The sequence below is a fragment of the Pipra filicauda genome, unplaced genomic scaffold, assembly GCF_003945595.2.
Source record: "Pipra filicauda isolate LSUMZ 115617 unplaced genomic scaffold, ASM394559v2 scaffold150_size2825430_pilon, whole genome shotgun sequence".
Classification (NCBI taxonomy): Eukaryota; Metazoa; Chordata; class Aves; order Passeriformes; family Pipridae; genus Pipra; species Pipra filicauda.
Window position 1 is genome coordinate 197,712 of NW_024103996.1, and position 20,187 is coordinate 217,898.

The 20,187-nt window shown below is 43.6% G+C and overlaps 1 protein-coding gene across 2 annotated transcripts in view; it reads right to left on the bottom strand.

The window, feature by feature from the left end:
* Window positions 1-20,187, bottom strand: part of INPP5A (inositol polyphosphate-5-phosphatase A) — a 192,286-nt gene that overhangs the window by 32,601 nt on the left and 139,498 nt on the right. For both annotated transcript variants that reach the window (XM_027746326.2, XM_027746325.2), the window contains exons 10-11: window positions 1,722-1,817; window positions 1,295-1,369 (exon numbers count right to left, since the gene is read on the bottom strand). In XM_027746326.2, the coding sequence (XP_027602127.1) occupies window positions 1,295-1,369; window positions 1,722-1,817 (171 nt within the window). The remainder of the gene's footprint in view (window positions 1-1,294; window positions 1,370-1,721; window positions 1,818-20,187) is intronic.

Genomic DNA, 20,187 nt, shown 5'->3' on the forward strand with positions numbered 1-20,187 from the left:
GTTCTTCTTAAACAAAAAGCTAAAAAAGTTATTACAACAATACACATGGAGGAAAAGCTGTGACGGGAATGGCATTAGTATGGAATTGGGAGGAGAGTTATTGCTTTGAATTAAATGTCCCCAAAACTGCAAAACACCAGTGAAAGAAACATTACGTATTTCCCTAGGATGCATTCACCTTGTGAATTTAAAACCAACAACCCCCAAAGTGATCTCACAGTGTGCTGAAGGCACGTTGCCCACACAGGCGAGCACACAGGACACACGAGTCACGCTGGGATGGGATGGCAGCAGGTGCTGAAAGGGGAACCCGACCTTCGCTTCCCTCATGGGTCTCACTCCTCAAATTCTTCTGGCCTCAACAAATGAGTGAGATCTCAGATTCTCACATGGAATTAATCTCCTAGGTGAAGTCCACTTAAAAACCAGAGAGGGTACCAGGGCTTCAGCTGCCCTCCTTGCCCTAGAGCCTCGCAGAGAGCCCTCCAATAGCCCAGCTCTCTGCACAGTGGGAGAATGAGCTGTAGCAGGAGAGGAGAAGAGAGGAGAGGAGAGAGAGGGACAGTCATGGATCCTGTGTGCATCCTATCCCTGGCACAAAGCAGCCACACGCTGTGTGAGCAGGCAGAGAACGTATTCCTTTAGATACCTAATTCCTAGGAACCTTAGATGAAACAGAGAAAGCTGCAAGCAGTGATATACAGATTTTCCAAAATGAAATAAAATCACCTTAAAGAAAATATAATGCCACTTTTCACAGAAAAATCACAGTCCTTATTACAAATCAGAGCATTAGTGTTCCCTGTCTGCTTTATCCTCTTGGGAAGCCTTTTGATTGCCTGAACAGTGACAGTCTGCTGCAGGGTTTGAGATTTCTACTCTACTTATTCTTGTGTTTCTAGTATATTTTGTACACTCAGAAGACCCTAGTATTTTCAGAACAGCTTTGCACAAAGGGCTTTTCCTAAGTTACTGTGGTGCACTATGAAGAGCTAGTAATGAAACAGGATGCTTGAAGAAATGCAGATCAGAGGATAGAGAAGAAAAGCGAATTGTCATATACATTTAATTTACAATTTTTTTCTATGAAAAAGAAGGTAAACACACCAAAGTTAAGAACCAGTACACTAAATAACTGGCTCAGTGATGAGGAAATCTGGAGCAGTTACTGTGTTGGTTCTTCTCATTCTGCAGACAGGACAGCTGATAAGGATAAAGGGCTGGTTAGAGAAATGCAATTTGTATTTGTGACTTGCAAAGTTATTCCTTCAAAAGTGTTTAGCACTGAACTTACCGCAGTGCCATTGTTATCTCTAAATACGTCTTGATTAAAATAGTCAAAGAGCTTCTTTTCTAATTGCAGCATAACCTAAAAAAAAAAAAAAAAAAAAAAAAAAAAGAGGAGAAAGGTCAGCAAAGCTCTCGGACTTGGCTGCCCAACACCCAGCTGCTGGCAGTGACCCTTCCAGAGACATGCAGCCCTTTAAAACCACACAACATTTGCACACGTCCAAAGCCCCTTGTCAGCTGGCCCATTTACTTGGCTGGCGATCACTTAAACAGATCCAATTAACTGAGCATTAGGTGTGACAATCTATATCCCTCCCCTCCCTCTACATTATCAGTTTGGAACAACTATATTCATGCTTTGTAGAAAAGAAAGTGAACATTCAACACCGTTTCTATTTACACGGGGGTGCTGAGGGCATTAAGTTGTTTACCTTTCGGTCATTATCAGATTCACGAAATATTAGCTTGACTACTTCATTTGTGTCAGCTGCCCGGATGGTCTGCATGGTGGCCTTTGCACATAGTGTCTAAGAAAAACACAAAGGGAGAAAGGGAAACAAGTTTATACACAACAGAAGGCCAGATTTAATTGAACATTATCAGTTGATGTATCTTCAATGCCCACCTGGAAATACGATTTGCTGTAGGTCAAAATACAAAGCATTGCTAATTTAAGTCACTTCCACTCATGATGGACTTGAAACAATAACTTGAATTACCATTTGGAGAGAAACAGGCAATATTAAGAAAGTATCAATCAGATAAGGCAAATAGTCTTTCAACTTGCTACCATGCAAACACGTTCTTTCACAGGTATCACACATTACTTGTAAACATCCTCCAAACCACTTCTTACAGCTCGTGACTCCACACCTCCCTGGGTTCTGTGCCAGTTTCTAAGAGTTGGTAACTACATTGGTACTGCAGTTCTGTGGGTTAACTCTTGTTTGCAAAAACGTCTGCCCTGTAAAGTCATTTTCCAAGTACACTTTGGAAGCCTGAGCAATCTGACAGCAACTTTCACAGTTTACTTTGGACAGCAAATTCCCTGTGCAGCATTCTTTAAATTAGAGACAATGTCACATTTCTAGATATTTGGAGGACTGGGTGCCTAAACACATTATAAATCAACACTTCATCAGGAACAGAGGTAAGAATTTCCACAGAAGCGGGGCTTCGGTCCACTGGCCACTCTCCTGGCTGAGGTCCAGCTTCCCTGGCAATGGGGAGTACCAGGGAATGGACCGTTCAAAGGGCTGGCTCCACTGCATGGCAACAGGTGAAATCTGGAGCTTTTAGAAAAGCACTTGAGCATAAATTTTACTTAAAAACATACTTTAGATTCGCTGAATCTATACTTTCAGTGAAACTTTAACTATGTTAAGAGCTTCCAAATGCAGGGATAGACTACATCTCAACTGAGGGGAGGGGTGGGCAGGTTCACCTTGAGCTCTGCATTCCCCCTGCCTGGGCAAAGCTATGAGGGTTGTGCACAGGTACCCCTGCCCCTCTGCCTGACTGCTGGCAACCACGAGGCAGCAGGCAGAAAGGGAAACTGAGGAAACCTCAGCAATTTTCAAAGGCAGAGATGTGCCCCCGCATGTGGGAGGCAGCTCAGTATCCTCAGCTGCAGCTGAGGCACAAGCTGCTGACAGGATCTGTGCACAGCCCTAGATATGGATACTGGCAAAGGCCATCCTGAATGAAAACTTATTTTGCTAGATGTTCTTAACAAAAGCATGCTAAAGAAAATAACTCAGTCAAGGAAAGGCAAAGCAGAGACTTCTCTTGCTCTGCCTGCTCCATTCCTTTTCATAAGGGCCAGACAATAGATTTTCATTTTGCATAATATTCACTTGTAAAATGTTCTGTGGTAACAGGATAATAGAATTTCACATCCTACAACATGCTTCTTCCTCTCACAAATAAAAATACTCATATTTGGATTCATTACCAGAGTTGCATTATCTATGAGACACAAGGCCATGAACTATAACTCACTTCTCCCTTCCCCATTCTCACTTTCTCCTGAAGGCAGAAACACATGCCAAACATGTATTTAAACAAAAATCCATCTGCTTCCAAATACTTTAGATCTCAGCTGAGGTTACTGGTGCCAGAATGGGAACAATCTGTCAATGGACATTCTGCTCCCACTCGATAAAAGATCCGATCCTTGATAAAGGCCCCTGCCTATTGCCACAGTAGAAACTGTGCAAAGTTTGTAAAAAAGCAGCGAGCTGAGCAACTTCATCTTAAATAGGTAACTTGAGTGTGATTTGGTAAAAAAACCCAAATCTGACATTTTTCTTCAAGTCTGTGAATGGAACAGGTGCCGATTCCCCATCTCACTGAATGAATGATGTCCATTCCTGACAAACTTTTCCTGACTGTTTTCTCCCTCCCCAAAAGCAGTGCCGTGTCCATGGATTACACACGTCTCACTCCAGGTTTACCCTAAAATACTTGGCACACGCCAAAGCACCTGTAGGTGTCTGCACAATCAGAGGTTCCACTGGCACAAGGGGCACTAGCCCCACAGGCACAACCACAGGCTGCCCTGGGAGAACTTCACCTGCTCTGCAGGATTTTAAGGTGTTTTTTTTGGAAGGTTTAGAAGAAGAGAGGGAAGATGCTGGTGGTGGCTGGTTAAACCTCAGCCTGTCAGGGAAGAGAAGGAATGACATTGGGATCGTCATGGAGGCTCCACTTCTGGGACCACTTACTTTAGGCACAGACCTCCTACCTGTTCCCTCGCACCCACCACGTCCTGTCGGATGATCCTTTTGTCCCTCAGACATGCACTGACTGCTTGGCCATCTGTGTCCGCACGGAGCCAGTGAGGTAATCCAGCAGTGAGCCATTCCCAACCGCGCTCCCTCCGACCCACTGATTGAAATTCAGAGCACAGACACATAATCGGGTCAAGCCCAAAAAAAGAGCGCTTTGGGCTCATGTGTCACAAATCAGTCTGGTCCCTTCAAACAGCACACCAGATTAGAACAAGCACCCGAACAAACCAGAGCGGAAAACCCGCCGCTCTCTAAAGCTGGTTTCTAAAGCCCTAACAAATCGCTCCATCTTTCACTCATTTAAACTTTCCAAATGAGGGTCAATACGGTCCCCGAGCATCCAAATGCTAATGCGCTTAAGTGCGCTTAAGCAGCTTTCCAGAGTGAATGGGCCAAAGAAGGGCTCGAAAAGACACGGCAGAGTTACTGTCACTGTCAAAAAGTCATTGTAGCCACCCCCAGAGTGGTTGCAATTCAACAAATTCATGATTTCTGTCTCTTAAAGGCATCTGCTTGAGAACATTTTTTTCCCTGAGCTGCTTTATCTCCTAACTTCAGTCCGTCTCCAAAAGAAAAACCCCTCGATCGACTCTTGAGAACCGATACAGAGAAAGGACCCACATACCTTATTGCTTTCAAATTTCACATGCACAAAAAGTTACCTTATTCACAGACAAAAGTGATTGGGCAAAGGTTCATTTCTTATACAAGCTGGAGCACTCCTTTTTTCCTCCTCCTTTCAATTTCTACACAGTCGTAGTCACCCAAGCAGAAAACTTTCGGGACCATGTGCCTTTTTAGGCAAGTCTGCTTATGAAGGGGTTTTTTGTTGCTAGTAAAGAAAATCAAAATGCTATGAAAACCCACTGTTCCTTGCTGAGTATTCCCTCAAAGGTACTCTTTTACAAGGGCAGAAGAGGGGAAATCAGATATCAAAACTCAACATAACTGATTTTTTTTTAATATTTTTTCTTTGGAAATAAGATTTGGTTAAAAAGCTTGCAGGAGAGCTGCATTCAGAGATGAGAGACAGCTAAGTATCCAGCCTTTCCCTAGCAAACACAGCTGTGTCTCATTCTTATTTTCCCATACTCCACACAGGTAGATGCTTTGTAGTACTTTTGAAAAAATCTTTTGTGATAATTTTTGTGTATAACAACAACTTTCCTGACAATGGCCTTGGGATGTAGAAAGATGTCCTGTTAGGCAAAGCTAGGAGGGAATGTTTTTTTATACTGGCAAGAGACAAATCTGTAATTTCTCCTAAACTTGGCAATCCTCAGAAATGGAAAGCTTGTTGATTTACTGCATAATACACCTTCAAAATGCACCTGCTCCCCCATACACACCACACAGCCAAGAGTTTCAGACTGTACTTCTGCACACCTACAGTAAAAACAATCGTGTTATATATATAAAGCATACAACAGTCTATAATATATTTTACATTGTGTTTGTACGGAAGCACTGTGAGCAGCTGTGGACTGCACTGCTGCTTCCTGCTCAGCTGAAAACTGCAGCTGATTTTTCACTGATTTCACACTCCTGCTTTCTGAACAGCCTTGAGACTGAGTCCACCTCTTAATATGTGAGATATTACATGCTTGTAAGGACTTCAAAAAAAACTTTTTTTGGGAAAAAAAAACCCAAAACATGGTATCCAAGCACTCATCCTGTGCTATTTCACCTGTCTACTGATGCTAAAGATGTGTATTATTTTTCCCAATTATTTGAATACTTTTCTTAGGACTTATTATTACTTTGAATTCTTCTAAAAAAAAAAGAAAAGAAAGTAGAAAATATACATTGCTCTTCTATAATTAAGAAAGTTCAGCAGTAGTTGCCATTGCAATTTGCAGTGATCTGCACGGATTGACACAGACGTGTTTGTGGCCGTGAGTGCCAGCAGAGAAGTGCAGAGTCTGAAGACTGCTAACAGGAGCCAGGTGAAATAAGGTCTTGAGCACATGAGCAACCAAATCAGTTAAATTTAAGATATTTCATTTTAGGTTACACACTCTGTGGGTTCTGGCAGGACAGAAAAGAGAGACGTACATGTATCATCTAATTATGACAGTGAAATACTTCTTCTGAAATGCTGCTCAAGACTCAAAATCAATCTGAGACTTATTAAATTAGGATAATCAAATGCTTTTTTATTATTATCTGGACGCAAATTGTATTTGAAATAATCAGCAAGGTAAAAGATTTGCTACTTTGGGAATAACAGGAATGTGACTTGTTTGGGCTCCTCCTTTCCTGCAAGGGGCTGATACAATTTCCTGGATATTGGGAATACACCACCAGCAAATTCACCAAATCACATGATGTAAGAGAAATAAAATTTGCAAGTGAGAAAAAACAAAGTTAAATGTAACTTTCTGAGTGAATGGGAGGTGAGTATTTAGCTATAGGACAGGTAACGCTGCGGTTTTCAAACTCTACCCGCCCCTGAAATGGAGGCTCATCGTGGCTGATTTTTCAGAGCCACGCAGAGGTTTTTGGCCTCACAGATGCTGCAAACGTCAGGGGCATCACCAGGCTCAGTCCCCCAGGGTGCAGCAATCAAACCCTATCTGAGAGGACAGACACTTCTATTGCAAAAATATCCTTTAGACTATATATTAACTTGTGTTAACTCTAACTGTGTGCAAATAGCAATAATGTCCCAGAGCAGTTACTACACTTGTAATACTAATAAGCTAGCTCTGAGGAGCAGGAATTGAACTCAGCAGTGACAAAAATGTTACTTGAATAAAGAACAAATACAAACAAGTATTAATGAGAAGCCACTTAAAGTATCTCTATGGAAAATTACTTTCTCTTGGGATGTTTCCAGAGGAGTCAGCTCTCCAGGGGCGCAGAGGTGGCAGAGGAGCCGAGTGGAAGGAGAGTGGGAGCCCCCGCAGCTCATGTGCCCTGTGCATGGCCCTCCTTCTGAGGGCACATCACTGCCCACGACACAACCCTGCTGTGCCTCTACCATGTCAGGATTGAACCTCACAGGCAGACTGCAGCAGCACCAGTGAGAGCCTGGCCCAGGAGACCCCCTATGGCATCGTTCTAGCTCCCTCTGTACAGATCCCTCCCACTGATCTGTGGCATAGGGATATTCTGGGATTTTTTTAAAATGCCTCTTTGGGTGGTGTTTGTGACCAAAAAAGCTCAGCACCAAAACACCATCCTCATGTCCCAGTTGTCCCAAAGACCTCCTGCCTCCCTATAATAAATGATCCCCTGGAAACAGCTTGTCTTTCTTTGGTCTCAAGCACAGTACATTGCTGTAGACCCAGCCCAGGCAGGGAAGGGCATCAGAGCAGCCAGCCCAGTGCTGGAATGGCCGGCTCAGGGCTGGAATGGGTGGATCAGGGCTGGAATGGCTGGCTCAGGGCTGCAATGGCCAGCACAGGGCTGGAATGGCCAGTTCAGGGTTGGAACGACCAGCTCAGGGCTGGAATGGCCAGCACAGTGCTGGAATGATCAGCTCAGGGCTGGAATGGCCGGCTCAGGGCTGGAATGGCTGATTCGGTCCTGGAATGGCTGGCCTGGTGCTGGAATGGCTTGCTCAGTGCTGTAATGGCCAGCCCAGTGCCACGTGTTGGTGGCACAGCCTGTCCTTCTCTATCTAGGTCTGGAGGGAGCCCCGAGGTCCCTCACCGTGGCCCCTGGCCTCAGCAGCTTTGCTCTGTGCCAACAGCTGGTGGCAATGACAACTATCTTTTTAATTACCTTCTTCAGAAAATAATCTGAATTAAATCCAAAAAGCCTCTGCCTCTGATTCCTCAAGATTACAGATCAAGCTAGAACTCCTTTTCCATCAGACATATTCACCTGCATGCTGACTACCTTCTCATTTTCTCTCTCTCGCTCTCTGGTCAGGTTGCACATCTTTTTCCATTCCCTCATTTTGTTTTCCTGTCTATGTTCTCAAGCCTGGGTGCAGTGAAGCATCTAAACACTGATTCACAAACAATTCACCGGGAGCTTTCTGGCACCTGTGTGAATCAGGACATGGAACTGTGTGGGGCCTCTGTGGACAAAGGTAAAGGGACTCCCCTGACCCCTTTTTAAGGTCTAAGTTTAAATTCACTTGCTGACATCGATAATACGCATTCAGGACTTTGATCAGATCTGGATAAACCCACAGCCCTACAAGAGCTGAAACTTGGAAGCAGTGTGCTAGAAAAATCCCTTCCCTCCTCCTGTCCATCCCTCTAATAATTTTGCTTCACTACTTGATGTCAAGTAGTCCTAGGGATGTTTTTAAAGACAATTATTTGCTTTTTCATATTACAGGAACTGGAACAGTCCAACTCTTCCTAGGGAAATGTATGCAATATATGCTGTCTTGTCCCATAAGGTGTGAACCTCTTCAGATTTACTCAGACATTCTATTATTTCTCTTCCATTATTTTTTCTGCTTTGGCCAAGCAGCAGTACCAGCTTGAAAAATTCCTTGTTGGAAACCTTCAGAGCACTTACACTTTTTCACTTCAGCTGACCAAGCAGAGGACTGGGTGTATTGTTTCTGCTCAGCAAAGACTTTGGTGAAGCACACAGAATCTGTGATGAAAGTCTATTTCTGTAGAAAAATGTTTCTGTTCTCCTGAATTCAGGAGGAATGAAATGCGAGGCAGCTTCTCTCCTTGTAGCTAAGCTTGCTTTTAACTATCTTGCTGACTAAGAACCTCTACTTCTTTTCATTTTAAGAGCAAAACAGTTTGTGAACCCCATCTGCTCCCATGTGCCTTGCAACTGCCTTAGTTTTGAGCAGTAACATTTGCCTGTGTTTGTGCTGATGGTGTTTGTGTTTCTGCTGCCTCCAAATGTCATGGTTTCTTACAGCCATAAGAAATTAAACATGGGAGCACTAACACTGAGTAGCAAAAATTTAAGACAACACCTAAGAAATTTCTTTGGTGCTTCTTGACTCCCTTCCAGAATTGGACACTGCAGCTTTCCAGGTAACTGGAGTCTGTCAGCCTCATCCTCCTTAACCCTTGCAGGGAGTCCTGACCCAGCGCACCGGCACTGCAGGCACAGCCAGCCCTTGCTTCCATCTGACTTCAGCACAGGTTCAGAAACACTCCCAACCAGCACTGCCAAAATTCAGGAGTTTGTCCTTTAAATTAATGTAGAGTTTTGTACAAGATCAATGGTGTGACACAGCTCAAGATCAAGGCTTTACCTCTGGAGAGTGTGAGCCTTTGGCTCCCACAAAGTAGACTCCCAGCAGTAGCTATCATCAGGAGCTGACTTCTAAAACATGAAATGTTGGGCAATTCTGAAATCAAACCATGTATGTACCTAAAATCTAGATGCCTTTATGCAGCTACTGAATACTTTTAATGACAAAATTAGAAATATAAAGAAGCAAAAAACTTGTTTCTTCTTCCTATTATGCAAAACAGAAAAAAAAATTAGTCCCTTAAACAAAGACAGAATTGAGATGCAGAATAGGAAAGTGACTTGCATGAGGCATGAGTGCATTGTGGGTTGCCAGCAGCTGAGGCCTGGGCTCTTGCTAAGCCTGAGCACAACTGTGGGATGGACAGGTGCCCTCCAGGATGGACGTGTGCCCTCCAGGATGGACATGTGCCATTCGAGTCATCAGCTTGTCACAATCATGAACAGCAAAGTGGGAGAGATGCCCATGTTTTTTCTACTGTTTCCTGTCTATGGGAAAAACCCACCCTTCCTCCAAGTTAACTTTACTTTTTAAGGAAACAAACATGACAGGAAAATAATTTCCATCTCATGTATCTGTTTTCCAGACCTGAACAAGCTGGGAATGCAAAATTCACTGTGTTGATAACTGAAACATGCTGTATGGTGTTATGGTGAGACTAAAACCTGGCTGACCAGGTGATGCCCTGCTGATGCAGCATGTGGACCATTTCCTTACTGTATTTTTCCCCTTTTTTTCCCGTTTGTCCAGCCTCTCTGACTCAACTACTTTTCATCCTGCCATATCTCATTCATTTCTCATCAATGTACTCCCTGTCTCGTTCCACATCATTTGCTCCTTTATTCACGTTTGAAATGGAATATGAGTCCAGCAGCCTGTAAGTTCAAATAATCCTTTTCAGCTAGTTATGTTCTAATAGCTTGGAGAGCCATGAGGTGGGACTGCTGAATTGTGCCTCTCCCATCACTGTGGTCATGCAGGTGCCAAGTACCTGGCTGTGGCAGCACCCTGACCCCTCTGGACAGCAGGGCTGTCCCCAGGCACGTTGCCCAGCAGTTCTCTTCAAAAAGACACAAATCATCATGGAGTACTCCCATTTCCAGGAGCCCTTATTCACACATTGAAGTAAATGTTTTTTGGACAAAATGATTAAAGGATATCTTTGTAAAATACTGTGCTGGGTGTGGATCCAAGGTTTGCTATATCCTCCCTGATGAAGGGTAAAACGGACAGACAGATCAGCCTGCGTACACACCCCACTCCCAGTAATGACTGGCAACACACAGAAACGGTGTGGAGAGAGGAAACAAGGTGGCATATTCTATGTACCACCTCTCTTCATGATCCTGGTAAGGCAGCTCTGCACCCCCTCTGGTGTGGTTTGGTGTGAGAAGGATGAATTGTGCAGCACTGCAATGTTCAACACTCCCTAGGGCACGGCCTTCACTGAGAGGTCCAAAGCTCAGCTGCCGACCAACAACAGCCCTCAGCCAGCTATTGAGACACAGCTGATCAGAGAAAGACTTGGAGGACCAGCAACTTCACAGCACTGGCTGGGGATCCAGAGGGATTTAACCCTGCAATGGATGCTGATCCTTGGCTCATTGGACCCTGGTGGGTGTCAGAGAGCACTGCTGAGTGGGGACAGAAAGCTGTGCCAGAAGTGTGACTACCAGGGCCCTCCTGCTTGTAAGGACCAGTGACTCTCTGGAGGGGATGGGACCCAACTGGGTCAACAACCAGAAAGCCCATTCTAAAGAGTTTCTGAAACACAGATGAAATTTTTTTCCTTAAAGCAAATCAGGATTCAAACATGTTGAGAAACACAGAAGAAACAGAGAGCTCCCAAGGATGCTAAGAGAGGGAAAAATGCGAGTTCAGAAGTGTTAACGCAGCATCACTTAGAATTCACAGCTGGGGCTGGCTGCTGAAGTGCTATTCTTTCTGCTGTATCTTTAAGTGCTGTTAAATTCATTTGTCACTTGATCGAAAGCCAACAGGCTACAAATCTCCCAAGCCCCTCTCGCGCTGAATAGTGACAGGAGGATTCTGTTCGGCCGTCAGGAAACATTTGTGCGCGGCTCTGTCCGCAGTCGTACACGCCACTTTAACTCATCTGCCTCCCCATTCTCCACAGCCCGGGAGGACAAATTGCTCACTGTGGCTCCCTTTCAGAGGCAGCACAGCGCGCAAAGAATCATGACTGAGCAGAAACACAAGGAACAGGCACATAAAAATTCATCACTTTGGCCTCCTGACCTCTTGCCACTGGATTTGGCAAACCCCGTCTCAAAAAGTAGCACCGAGGGAGAGCTAAGCAGAGCGGCTGAGTGAAATTACTGACAAAAAATATCTTGGACACAGGAAAACCCCACCAGATGCTTCATTGTCTTTGCAGAGAAGTGGTGCTGAAAAAGGGGGTGATCTACCACATGGCATATTGGGTGGAATAAGTAGTGCCATTGTTTCAGGGCAGCTCTGTCACTTTACTGACCGCAATACAAAGAGGTGTAAAGCAAGATTTAATCCTGACTTTTTAGTCAGCAGATTAAAACCAATCATGCCAGATGTCCACAAGACTGTTTAACATACAGAAAGCTTTTTCATACTCTACAAAAAAGTGAAAGCTGTAATAACTTCTTCTTTATTTCCTCTAGAGAGGCCTTTTTCACTCACTTTTAGTCAGAAAAAAGGGAGATGTTGTAATGGATTTTAAGATGTGCTATTAATTTTTACTCTAGGCTTTGCTCTTTTCCCTTTTGAGACAAACAAAATAGATTCTTTTACCCATCCAAAATCAGACAGGTAGGCCAAAGAAAACTGCTGGTATAAAAAAGCTGTGATTTCAAAAAGAATTTACACCCATTAAGACCAGAAATGGGCGTTATCAGCAGTGTTAAAGTTCCTCTCCATAATACTCGAAGCAGTGCAAGACATGAAGATGTGGTGGTCATGCTGAGAAAGACAGATTATCCCTTTGCCCCCCAAACTGGAACTGTGCTGGTGTGACTTTGTGCCCAGGTGTCTCCTCATGCCTGGTCTGAGATGTGCTCTGCTGCCTGCCTGGAGCAGGAGCACAGGGACACGTGGCAGCCTTGGGGCTGGCAGGACCCCCAGGGAACCCTGGGTGTAAGAAACCTCTCAGGCCCAGCACTCCGGGGGCAGGTCCCCTCTGTGCCCTGGACATGGGCTGGCAGGGAATGCCGCCTCCACAGCCACTCCTGCAGTGGGACCCAGAACCCTGACCAAGGTCACTGCAAGTTAAACTTGAGTGCTCATAAGTGATATTCCTATTTAAAAGTACTCACGGAGTGCTCTTCTTTAAACTCACCTACAAAACTGCTACACAATTTGCAGTGTTGCAGCTTTCTCCTTTTTCTATTTATAAACCAATTAATATCCAGAAGTATTACCATACAGGATATAAATTCAATACTTATTGTACTTCTAAAACATGTTTAGCAATTTTTTCCGCTATATTACCAAAGTGGAAAAAAGTCTGCATATTAGTGCCCTGCCCTGAATTTCCATAGCCAAAAATGCTGATAAATTCAACAAAACTCAGAATGTATACTTGATTTCTCATATTAAATTGCAAATAATGTATGCATGTAAGAAAAATAATTGAGTTCTCTTTGGGAAAAAAGCTATAGAAAAAAAGATATGTCCTTAAAATTCCAGTATTAGGCTGATTTGTATCACATATATCATTTAGTAATTTGGCAGCAAGAGAACGCCTTGCTTGGCATCCCTTATCTATCAGTTGCCTTGGAAAAAGTACAACTTACATATTTCATTTGTTTTCTTGTCATGTGCTTTAACAAAATCCTCATTACAAGCTTCTAAAATAAAAGCAACCATCTTAGTGCATCCCTGACCTACACCAGCACTGTTAAACTTCATTTCATACCTCGTAGAGACCTAAGCGAAAAGTTAAGATAAACCAGACAGACTAGCAAGGCCCTGCCTTAGCTCTGCTGACACTAAGTTAGGGACGGGCACAGCTTTTTCCTGGCTGCTTAGTCCTTTCAGAGGACACCTGTAAGACACCTGTAGCTCTTCCTGCTGTGTCACTGCAGGAGGGGAGGACAGTGCTGAGCTGCCCAGACAGCTGTGTGCGAGCACAGCTCTTCCCTCCTGCTGCACCTGAACTGCTCTGAGCCCTTTCAAACCAGGGGGCCACTTCTGGAACTCATGTCAGACAAAAGGATAAGTGTGTTTGGGCTGACTATGGTCTGCAGCACTATAAACCACAGCCACAGTTACACGGATAGTACTGTGCTTCCTTCCTGGAAAATGTGTTTCATTAGGTCAAATAAGCTGCACTATTTGTCTTTTTCATCATCATCCTTACTGTATTCCTTGCAGGTCTCGTGTCATACAACCCAATGATTCTGTGATTCCATATTGATCATTTTGGCCAGGTAGACACCTCCAGTACTGCTTCTCTTTTCCCCAGTGCATTATGGTGGCTGAAAGGTGTAAAACAAGCCTTAAAGCCCCTCTCTCTTGTACCGAAGGGACACAGGCAGGCATCACAGTGAAGATAATGGTATTTTCTGTGTTACAAAGCTCTCAAGCTACCTAACAGTAATAAGTCAACTAAGTGTAAATCTGACTAAGGGATTTCTGCCATTTAAACACTTATTTCGCCACTACTTATTCCAGCCTGGAATCTGCACAATTTTAAAATGACAATTCTACTCCCTACTTCTGAATTTCTTCAATCAAGTCTTGTGGGTGGCCCTCAAGATACATTTTACCAATTTTTCATGCCCATCCCTCGAAATGTGACCCTGCTCCTGTGCTTTTATCTCTCTGACAACTTCACACAGGAAAACATGCAGCCCCTCTGATAGCATGAAATCGGAAACAATAGCCTCTGGAAACAAAGGGGAGGAGGGAGGCAGGATACAGTCCAGGTCCTCACTGATTTTAGGCGCAAACAGATGTTCATAGGACCTGATACCCTGAGCAAGCTGAAAGGAAAAGCTTGTAAAAGAAATGGACCTTAAAAACAATGTATTGAAGAGCTTTAAATAAAGGCAAAGGGAAAGCAATATGGCTTTCACTGATAAATCTCAGCAAAGAAAACCAAAGTGGCACCATGAATTTCAATGATGCATTTTTCTTTCTCAATGAACTCTACAGCTCATTTTGAAATCTCCAAATTGCTCAAATCTCAACTTAGTTTACAAGTCTCCCATAGCCATTAAAAGATTACAATACAGGCATTTCTATTTCTCGTAACTAATCACCAGAGCTGGGAACACCCAGCGAAGCCCTGAAATATAGGCTAATGCCATTATTTTAAAAGCTGCTTATAGCTCAACAAAGAGGAATATGCTGAAAGAATCTTGATTGGAAAAAATCTTAGACTAGCTGTTGGAACAAATTATGTTCAATCTCCTGCTCTTTTCATGTGCACTATTTCAGACTCAAAAGCCCCATGGAAAGAATCCCTGAAGCGCTGTCCTGAATTGGACCCGGGTTCTGTTTCACAAAAGCCAAAACGCACCATTTACAAACGAAACAAAGTGTGGAATCACTTCTCCGACTGAAGTTTCTGCTTTTGTGATTAAAACTTTCTTCCTCTCTCTTGAAGAGCCTGCCATCCAAAAGGCCCCATGCCATGCTCCAATGCACAAAATACATGGATTCATTACAGGAGAAAAAAAAAACCCTGAAAAATTTGGCACAAAGGCGGGTGCATAGCTTAAGTCCTGTTTAGGGTAGCCCTCACTTGAACTCCGCTCATTTGCACAGATTTTACCTATTGATTGTCTCTATCAGGGATACAGTGGACGGCTAAAAGGAATGTTCCATCAGCTGCTTGTGGTCAGGTGCAGATTTAACTTGGTGATTAGCATCAGTGAAATGCACATAGTAAAGAAATAAAGAAGTGGTATCTTCCTTCACCAGCATCAAACTCAGTAGAAATTATTTTAATGACAAGCAAAGCTGAGACCAAAGTTATCTAAGTCTGCTCAGGAAGCTTTAAGAAATCACAAGCCAAAGCTACAGCCAGAAGTGACCATGCATTTGTCTTGTCTAATCATATACACCAGACCCTACATCACACCAATTTCCTCTTGAACTGAAGCAAATGGCACCTCTTTGACTAAAACAAACTTTCAGAAAGGCTTAACCTCTTGGAAAGACACAGGACACTCACCAATTCCTCTGGTAGCTGCTCCAGAAACAGAAGCTCTTATTAATCACTCCCGTGGCTAATTTCCCATGTATGATTTTTCATTTTAAATTGTCCGTTAGCGGCTTCTAAACATCACTTAGACATAGAAGGAAGGGGGACACTGCTGTGAACACATCAGAGTGTGAGACTGCAAGCCTTCTGACTGCACATTCCTGGGAAACCCTGTGCCCAACAGCCAGGGTTAACCTGAGTGCAGGTCTAAGGAAGCCTGGCTCAGCACACCTGGTCCTACGAGCTCTGAAAGAAGACTCCTCCTTGGCACCCAGAACCGGCCTAGGGTCTGGGTAAGAGGACACAGGGCCTTGCTCTCTCTCCTGTCACACCAAATGATGCCTTTGCAATACACACGGTGGAGGATTTCAATACACCAGCTTGGCAGCCACATGCAACACCAAATTCCCAATTAAAAAAACATACCTAAAGATGCCGGACTGATTATGCCATGGCATTGCCATGGGAGCTGAGCTCGAGCTGTTTGCCCTGCCTCCTACTGCTCTGCCAGTGAGCCCTTGGTGCTTCTGCCTGTGCAACACAGCCCAGCACAAATTTAAACATGATGTTTTCAGAACTCATCTTGCCATAGGATCATGTGATTTCACTTCGCCACTTTCATCCAAGCTGTTAATCTCACAAGAAACTGCCTTATTCAAGCAAGTTTTGTGGCTGCATTTTATCCTTCAATTTTTTTTCTCACTACCAATTCTTCCATTAGTTTCCCTGAAATGAATGTCTAAGCTAATGAGTCTTCAACTAATGAGAATCTTGCTCAGTGCTTCCCTCCTTTCTTTCCTCTTAACTACTGGAAGAAATCTATCACTCTTCTAGCATTCTGCAATGTCCCAGGTACTCCAGTTTGTTCTAAACCAACTTTAAAGTCTGTTGGCTACAGATGAGCAATTATAGTTGGCCAGTCTAACTGCTTAAACTCCTTCTGACTATGACTGATCTAACAGTCAGGAAACATCACCCAGGCACTGGTGGCTCAAAGCTTTCCTTCTTTTTTAAATTATACAGAGATATGTCAAGGTAAAGAGATTTCCAGTACATTCCCGGAAAACATTAATGATTTTTCTACTACCAGACGTGAGCAGAGGTCTCGAACATTTCACTCGGGTACAATACTGACACCTTGTCAATTCAGCACTTGTTAAAACCGCAAAAATAAAGGACAGAAATTAAAAATAAATCTCGCTGGCTCATCAATGACATTTACAAGTGGGGTAATACTGGAAAGAGTTACCCTTGACAAGCCTTCCACACCTGCTGAAAAGAGGTTCTCATATTTATGTAGTGGATACTCACTACTCATTATCTCTACTTTTGGATTGTCATCAGGTATTTCAGAGTGAGAAAACCAAGACAGACCAGGCTTTTGAATGGCACTGGAAGAATGCTTTTTCTGCATGACTGCTAATACTGTAGTATTATTTGTAATTGCAGTACTGAACTATCCATAACAACGTCATTTCAGAACTGTATGAACTAAACAACAAATGTGGTTTGCACTAACTGTGACATGTTTACTCCATAAGGGACATCCTTTACCTTCTCAGAAGTATACTCACAAGAAATTCATCTGCCCGTATTAAAGGATTTTAAAATTACCATTATAAAACCACAATAAATTAGTACACAGAGCTGCTCAGTTAAAAAACTGTAATTCACAGGCTTTGATGCAAGTTCCATTTAGCTCTAGAGAAATTATCAAAGGTGAGAACAATGTTAATGGTAACAGCCTACATATATCCATCTGTACTTCTCAGTGCATGCTCATGGCTGAAAAAAAATCTGTGCAAGTTATTGGCAAAAAATCAACTGAAACAGCCAACTCTATAGAAATCATTGGCAGAAATTGCCTTTCATTTCAATGGTCTCAGGTTTTACCAGAAATTCTGACAGCAAAGGGCCAGCGCTGGCTGTTTGCTGGAGCACACACAATATGCAGCATCAGGCAGAGGTTTGAGCCTTCTGCAGAGTCTGACTACAATAGAATTACAGCCTTAATTTTGTCTACCCCTGCTATTATTGTTTGTCATTGTTTCTTGGAGTTATTCTGCTGTCAATATTTGAAGAACAGAATCCTGTCTGGATATTGATTTCCTAAAGACTTTGAATCACTGCCTTCATAATGCATATATTTTAAGGCAAGTGCATGCAAAAGGTGGAGGTGAAGCTGCTTATTGAATTAAATCAATACAAGACACCATATTGGCAATTATCATCTAGTATTCATTTTATATAATGTAAAATACCTGGCAGACAGAAGAAAAACAAATTTCCATCCCACTTTGGCAATCTTTAATTTAAATCTCTTGTATACTCTGGACCTTTGGCTTGCTGAAGTTCAGCTGTTTTCACTCAAGCATTTAGCACACACTGCACTCTGCTCCAAGGATGGGATTGAACATCCTGTGGTTCCCACGGAAGGGAAGGCACGGAGAGCAGATGCTTCTCCAAGGGCAGCTAAGGGGCTGTGCTGAGGGGACTTCATGACTAAAAAAACCCCAAATGACAGTGAGGGAGAAATACGGGATCCACATCAAAGTCCAACTCAATCCAGGTTATGTTTGTGTTCTGCAGGTTTAATGACAACACTACAGTTACACTGCATTCAGCTGAAAACAAAGAATTAAATCTGGTTTAACTTTCAGGGAAGTATTAGGGCTATATGAATAAAAGTAATCTAGAAATAGCATTATAGAAACATGTGATTTCCACAAAGAATTCGCTCAGCGTATGCATTTCTTTACTGTCCCTAAGGGAGCAGGAGGATCCAAGTGCCAGAACAGGGTGAGGATTGGAGCTGGTTGGATGGAACCAGCAGCAACGTTCTGTAATCCCTTCTTGAGGCTGGAGAGCAAACTAACAGCCTCTTCCCATCTGAGAGCTATTTGCTGTGCTCCAGAGCACACAGGCTGTGTGAAGGCTGGACAGGAGATGATGGGAATTGTCCCAGAGCCCCTGAGCAGCCCCCCTGCACTGAACCGCGTGGGCAGGCTGAGCGCCGAGGCCTCGGCCTGTGTTCCTGACAGCTCTGCCTGGCAGGGGCCAAGAAAGCTCAGGGAGATGTCTTCCCTCCAGGAGGCTGACTTCCACCCTTTTCTGGCAGGAAAGCAACAGAGGCTGAGCACATCCTTCTGTGACACTGAGGTGTGTCAGCATGCTGCCTCTTCCTGCTGCCTCTGTGTGGGATGGGGAGCACTGGGATTGGGAGTGTTGGGATGGGGAGCATCACCCGCAGAAGTGTGTGCCAGGAAGGGGGGCCCTCACCTGAGGCATTCAGTGTGCCCTGAAAGAACCACGGCCCACTCCACAGTCTTTTCTCCCACCTTGAAGGAACAGTTTCCAAGGAGTACAGTTTTTATGTGGGCTCCAAGAGCGCCATCACAGAGGCTGAACTCAGAATCTACTCCTACCAGGGGGCTGTCTCATGTATACTGAGTATTTCTCAACCTCTACCAGAAAGTGCTATTTAACTGTTAGTGTTTATTTGTCCCACTGAAAGGGCAAGTTACACAAGAGTGTGGAAAGTCAGCCACAAAGGAAACAACAAAAGCCAGCAGAAGCCAGATGAAACATGACTTTGCAAAAAGGTCCACATGGGTAATATACCTTGTTCTTCCAGAGGAAGACATCATGAAGGAAAACGGTATTTTTCAAGGATTTTATTGGCATACTCTTAACCCATTAAAGAAAAAAAAAAAATCTATTCCATGATTGTTGAGAATAACATCAGACTGTATAGGTCAAAAATTGACTGACATCACTCTGGACAGGCACTATTGAGACACACAGAGAAGCTGTTGTGCCTTTAAGCTTATGGTACATTGCAACACAGTAAATGAAAAGCCACTATTATGAGGGGATGTTTATGTCAGTATCTGAAACAAACCTTCTTTTTACTAGGATAATACTGTCTTAAATTGTTAACTGTTGATCAGATAAACAACATGTGATAAAGATCCTATAATCTCTTTTCATACAATTGGTTTTAACCCCTTAACGGCTTTGCATATTTAAATATTCCACATTAATGAGCCTTGTGAAAGCTCATAAGAGCTGTAAATGACAACCTAACAGAGTTCTTGTGTAAGCAGTAATGCAAGAACTGAGGATTACATCTAAATAATGTGGAGATTAGAGGTTAAAATTTTCTCAAGAGATAAGGTCTCAGTCACTACCAGAACTTGAATCCCACTCCCCTCCCACTCTTTTGGCCTCTGTGTGAGAAGGAACAAATTTGATCTCCCTGGTCAGGCTGCAGATTTAAGAAATGTTTCACACAATGAAGGACATGAGGAACCTCTCTGGCCATGTGGCACCAAAGGTTCCCCATTTCACAGAGGTGACACTTGCAAGGTGTTTTCCAGTGGCCCTTCAGTCCTTCAGCAGGAGAACGGTCCCACCATCACCTCATTCCCTGTTCATTTGAACTCCTACAGCCTATCCTCCAGCTAAGAAAATCCCCAATTACTAAGTGTCTACATTAGGGTAAAACAGCGCATACAGTTCACACTGAGTGTAACCAAAGAGCCTGGAGGGGGGGTACGACTGCTCCTGAGCCCCCCTGCTCTCTCCCAGTGGCTGGAGCCCTTTTACCTGACCTTGGAACACCTGAGGGAGAAACAGTGGAATTCAGAAGGTTAGCTCCTCCTTCCAGCTGCTGCTTCATTCACAGGAGGAAGAGAAAATCTTTAAAGGTC